This window comes from Oryx dammah, unplaced genomic scaffold, assembly GCF_014754425.2.
Source record: "Oryx dammah isolate SB20612 unplaced genomic scaffold, SCBI_Odam_1.1 HiC_scaffold_11, whole genome shotgun sequence".
In the NCBI taxonomy this organism is placed as follows: Eukaryota; Metazoa; Chordata; class Mammalia; order Artiodactyla; family Bovidae; genus Oryx; species Oryx dammah.
This window is the reverse complement of record NW_024070195.1, coordinates 10,724,938-10,730,937: the sequence shown is the minus strand read 5'-3', so window position 1 is coordinate 10,730,937 and position 6,000 is coordinate 10,724,938. Positions and strand designations below refer to the sequence as shown.

At 50.6% G+C, this 6,000-nt stretch overlaps 1 protein-coding gene across 1 annotated transcript in view; it reads left to right on the top strand.

The window, feature by feature from the left end:
* Nucleotides 1-3,582: 3,582 nt before the first annotated feature.
* DTNBP1 (dystrobrevin binding protein 1) overlaps nt 3,583-6,000 on the top strand; it is a 100,271-nt gene continuing 97,853 nt past the window's right edge. The window contains exon 1 of the mRNA XM_040249301.1: nt 3,583-3,761. Within this exon, the coding sequence (XP_040105235.1) occupies nt 3,706-3,761 (56 nt within the window). The 5' untranslated portion in view covers nt 3,583-3,705. The remainder of the gene's footprint in view (nt 3,762-6,000) is intronic.

Genomic DNA, 6,000 nt, shown 5'->3' with positions numbered 1-6,000 from the left:
AATATTGATGCTGGTTCTCTGTACTTAAAAATTTTGTTTTTTCATTTTGCCAGTCTTCCTTGTTTCTGACCACTATTTCTTAAACTGACACAGCTTGTCACATGCTTCAACTCAGGTCCTTAATCATTCCTGTAGAACAACTCATGTGTCACAGTCGTCATTTTCTACTTTCATTATTTTTTGATTTACTTTTGTTTCCTTATAACTCTTTTTAGCACTTTTAAAACTTCTGTTTTGAGGTTAATCAGATATGATAGGATTAAGAATGTTCATAAAACATCTCAAAATGAAGGACTAACAATGCAGTGGTCAAGACAAAAATAACTGGGCACATGTAAAGCTATTTTCTAGTGACAGGCAGACTCTTTTGGATCTGATTTGGTGCCTTATTGAAATCTGTAAAACGTAGTAAATTGAAAGCTTATGAACAGAGGAGTTTATTTAAATTGAATAAAATGAAAACTATGTATTGTTCCTCAGTACCAGTGGTTTCCCCATCTACTAGATACTGAGGAATCTGTCTCTATAGGCTGGATCATTCAATCGCTTACTCTATACCAGGTATTATTTCCAGGTGGTGGAGACTCAGTAAACAGCACCCCTCTCTATTACTTGCATCAACTAACTAAGAAGAAAGTCAGCATAAAGCATCCATCCCTTTCATTTCTGGTAAGGCTGATGATGCACAAGACTTATGTTCATGTACAAGCAGAACTCCTATTACAGAACCTCAGGATAAGACTTGTCTCCCCAGTCACAGAAAGGACAGGTCACCACAGTCTCCTCGCCTGGCAGCCTGTCCTTATGGAGAAGAATGGCTGTTTTTACAGGATGTTTGCACCCAAGAAAAAGAGAGGAGGGCGCCAGGTCCCTAATTCCCTAAACCACTAATCAGAATAGTCACCTCGGCTCCGCCAGGAAAGGCCTATCCTTACACAGCCCCTCTCATTTGCCTCATTCAATCTCAGCCCCTAGTAGATCCTGTCTTTAAAATGTTGATATTTTGTTCATCACATCAGGATTGGGAGCTTGTATACACCCGTGGTGGATTCATGTCAATGTATGGCAAAACCAATACAGTATTGTAAAGTAAAATAAAGTAAAACTAAAAAAAAAAAAAAAAATTTCTGAATGTTGCATTTAAATTTTATTTGATTTATTAAGGTTTTTAGTTCCCCCTTAAGTTTTACACCTGCCTTACCCACCTCACCCTAGTCTCAGACCCCGTTTTAAAATAAATGTGTGAGCAAATAAACAACTTCTTCCTTTTAAAAGATCTATTTATTTTTGGCTGTGCTGGGTCTTCACTGTTGGGCGAGCCAGAGCTGTCTCTAGTTGTGGTGAGCAAGGGCTACTCTCTGGTGGTGGCGCATGGACTTCCCATCGCAGTGGCTCCTGTTGTGGAGCATGGGATCTAGGGCTCGAGGGCTTTGGTAGTTCTGGCATACAGACTCAGTTTCCCGGCAGCATGTGGGATCTTCCGGGACGAGGGATTGAACTAGTGTCCCTTACATTGCAAGGCAGATTCTTAACCACTGGACCACCAGGGAAGCCCCAGATACCTTTTTCTTAATTAAGCAATTACTAAATAAATTGTCAGATAGTATCATGTACTAAGTTGAGAAACAGGATGTATAGGAACTGATTGAGCCAGTAACTGGAATGATCAGAAAAGATCTACATTAGAGGATGATATTTAAGCTGAGATCAAATGCCACAAAGGAGCCAGTGGTGGGATAATTTGGAGAAAACTTGTGAAAAGGCCTAGGAAATGAACCTAGGATTTTCAGGGAGCACACAACACACCAAAGATTCAGTTCAGTTCAGTTCAGTTCAGTCACTCAGTCGTGTCTGACTCTTTGCGACCCCATGAATCACAGCACGCCAGGCCTCCCTGTCCATCACCAACTACCGGAGTTCACTCAGATTCTCGTCCATCAATCAGTGATGCCATCCAGCCATCTCATCCTCTGTCATCCCCTTCTCCTCCTGCCCCCAATCCCTCCCAACATCAAAGTCTTTTCCAATAAGTCAACTCTTCGCATGAAGTGGCCAAAGTACTGGAGTTTCTTAGTGTGGCTTAAATGTCAAGGAATGATAGGTGAGTAGTACTTTAGGTAGAAGGTCAGGAAGGGTTCAAATTTTCAGACTTTGTAAGCCCAGGGAGGAGTTCGACTTTTTTCCTAAAAGCACAGAAGGATTTAAAGTAGGAAAGCAGCATGATCTGATTGCTCTTTTAAAATAATTCTCTTTGGCTATTGTGTCAAGAATGCGTTATGGGGGTGTGCATGGTGAAAGAAGAGAATCGGATCCCTCAGTATTCCTGGTGAAAGACGATGGTGTCTTGGACCAGGGTGATTTTAGTGAAGACAGAGAAAGAGGAGCAGGTTCTAGCAATACTTTAGAAGTAGAGTTGATTGGACTTGATGAATTAATATTCAGCAGATGGGGAAAAGAACTGAGTAATTTCGAGTGGCTTAACTTGAGCTACCAGGTGGATGGTGGTGCCACTTAATGAAATGGAAGAGGCTAGGATTAGGTTTGAAAGTGAGCTTGCAATCACATTTTCAATTTTTGGTGTTTTGGGTTTGGAGATGGTTGTTGGATACAGGTGGAGTTAATTGGTGTGAACTGAAGGAGGGCGAGGGAGGACTGGGCTGAAGATGGAGATCTCGGGCGTCACCCGTGCCTTGATAGAATTTACCGCATTGTAATGGATAGAAAAACCCAGGCAGAGAGCATACAAGAAGGGCGGGAGGCTGCAGATACAGACTCTGGAGAAGCAGTTAAAACAGGAGGAGGAGGAATGGACTGAGAGCGTGCAAGTATGGAGTCTTAAGACTGGGATAAGGAATGGCATGAGAACCACCAAGAGGTCGAGAAAAAAAAATCAGAGAAGCAACAAGTGGAAGCCACGGGTGACACGACAAAGGCCGCCACCTTCGGTGCGAAGGCCCGAAAGCCTGCTGGGACAGGCTGACCAGAAGAATGGAAAGTCAGGCGGTCGGAACAGTCGCCACTTTCTCACCGAAAAAAACCGAAGCTCTGAGTGGTTAACTTTCATCATCCAAGGTCAGAGTCAGCGGGCTCAGATCCTGGAACCAGAGCCCAGGAGAGTGTCCGTGACAGGTCCACTCCCTCAAGGAACCGCTGAATGTAAAGCATTCTTTGACGCGGCCGCTTCTATTTTAAAAAGGAAAAGCAGCTGGCCTGGCTCGGGCGAGAACACGGCGTCAGAGCGCTGGGCAGTCTCCGCCGGCGGGGAAGGACCGCCCCCTTTTCCTGCCGCCCGAGCCGGCGCGCCCCACTGCGGCTGCGCGGGCCGGCGTGGGGCGGGGCGGGAACGCGGAAGGGGCCGCGCCGCGGGGACGAGCAAGGGCGGGGCGGGGGGGGCCGGCCGCGGGGGCGAGCAAGAGCGGGGCGGGAACGCGGAAAGGTCGCGCCGCACAGGCGAGCAAGGGCGGGGTTGGGGGCGGGGCCGGCGCGCGGGGTCGGGGCGGGGACGCGGAAGGGCCGCCCCGCGGGGACGAGCAAGGGCAGGGGGCGGGGCCGGCCGCGGGAACGAGCAAGGGCGGGGGGCGGGGACGCGGAAGGGCCGCGCCGGGGGGACGAGCAAGGGCGGGGGGCGGGGCCGGCCGGGCCGCGAGGCGTGAGGTGACAGGTGAGGGGGGCGGCAGTGGCCTGAGCAGTGGAGACGCGGCGGCGATGCTGGAGACCCTGCGCGAGCGGCTGCTGAGCGTGCAGCAGGATTTCACCTCCGGGTGGGTACACGGTGGGGGACGGAAAGGGGCCCGCACGGCCGGGCCGGGGAGCCGGGGTCTCATCTCGCGCCCGCCACTCCCCTCACCCAACCCCGGGCCTCCCATCCGCGCCCGGGCGGGGACAGTAGCCAACTTTCCGGCGTCGGCCCGGCCGCACGAAGTAACTTAGGTCCCGCCGGGCAGGCTCAGACCCGCGCGCCGGGGCGGGGAGCGGGTCCGGAAGGCTGCGGGCGGCCCAAGGGTCGGGCGACCCTTCCCCGGCAGATCCGGCCCGCCCGAGAGTGGTCGGGTGAGAGGCGAGCGCGCCCCCGCCCCCACGAGGGCCGGCGACCCTGCGCCCCCTCCCACGCCGCCGAGACCCCTGCCGGCTCGGGCATCCACCCCTTCCAGACCGCCGGGGCCCGGCGGGCGTTTTGTCCGCCCCCGCGCGCGGAGGCTGAGCGCCTTTCTTCCCCTTTTGATTTCTCTCTCTACCTCGGGTTCAGCGCCTCAGTGAAGAAACTCTCGGGCCAGAGAAACGCCAGAACTGGCGATCCTGTTCATGCCCTAGTGGTGACACGCACGCGGACCTAGCGGTTCCCGAACTTTGCTTGGAATCTCCTGGCAACCATCCCGGTGCGTGCCCGGGTGGCAAAGGCTACCAGCTACACCAGGCTGAGGATGGGGGTTCGAAAGACCACCCCCGCCCAGGTGATTCCAGTTTGGCGTATACTCTAACGCCAGGGGCCCTGGGATCTTACCTCTATCTACCACTTAAGCCAACGCGTTTCTGCAAGTTTCTCTGCCTCACTCTCTGCGACCAGTAAAACAACGGGGATGATGAAGATGGTTCTCATCTCACAGGGTTATTGTGAGGATGAATGAACTAACGTGTAAAACGCACTCACGTTGCGTCACTGTTGTTATTACTGCTTAATTCAAGTTTTCCATTTCTTCCCAAAGGGTGTCACTTTGATAAAGGATGCGTCTGTCCCCTTTAGATTACGGATCCGTTGACGAAAGCTCTGCCTATGAGGGCCTCTCCGTCATGTTTTACGTTTCTGATGAGAAAGATGTTAGCTACAGTTGTGTCTTAGTGGACAAAAATGTTTATATGGTTTGCCTCTTAGGTGCTGAGTAGTAACATTGGAGAAGGAAATGGCAACCCACTCCAGTGTTCTTGCCTGGAGAATCCCAGGGACGGGGGAGCCTGGTGGGCTGCCGTCTATGGGGTCACACACGACTGAAGTGACTTAGCAGCAGCAGCAGTAACAGACAGGCAAATACTTGAGCACTTACATGTAAAGCATTTTTGGTGGTCTTGGTTTGGGGTCCTTACGAATGTTAACTGTAGATGTCCTAGGAGTCATTGATTGGCCCTGTGCTTGATTGGTTGCATGCTTGATTCCCTGTTCCCCCCCCCTTTTAAATTTAAAAACTAACTTATTTTCAGAATGTAAATTATTGAAACTTTCGGGTATAATGCTGCAATGGTAGCAGGAGAACAGTATGTTGCAGATAAGCCCATCTGGTACAGCCCTCCTGTCATTACCTCAAGAAATTCATTGATGAGTAACAGTCTATCTTCTGAGAGTTACAGCCACTGAAACTTTACAGGTCAGGTGGTTGCCTCTGAACCCATTCATTCTTTGAACTTTGCTCGAGAAGGTTCAACTCACCTTGGAATATGGATTCTGCCAGACCATCCTGGGAGATCTGGAAAACCTGAGTTGAGGGTTGAGTTACAGATAAGGGTGGAGGGGATCTGGTTAGAACGCCTTCTTGAAAACTGAATTTACCTGAAGCATGACGGAAACTGGGGCCAGTTTGGGATAGGAAATCCTGAGAGGGCTTCCATTCTGTGAAGGCCCTTCATGGGCTTCCTTGTACAGGTCACTCTGAGACGACAAGCCACTGGACCAGCAGTGTGTGCCATGAGCCTGTCACCTGGCAGAGAAATCACTCTTGCTCAAGGTGAAATTAAACAAGCAGTACATGTATATTGCATGAAGGCACTGAGGGATTCAGAGATGAAAGCAATATGGCCCTTGCCTCTCAAAACCACCAGACTGGACCTAGCATTCCTTTAGAACACTTGGTATTGGTGCCCATAGACTCCAGAGCATCTACCATTAGGGTTGCCCTCGGAACTCAGTAGGGGAAAGGTGGGTGCTTCTCTGAGCTCTTTCACTGTGGAGCTTCACCTTAGCCCAGAGCAACAGCCTGTCTTCAGAGACTTTTCTGCTCATTTTTAGTTTCT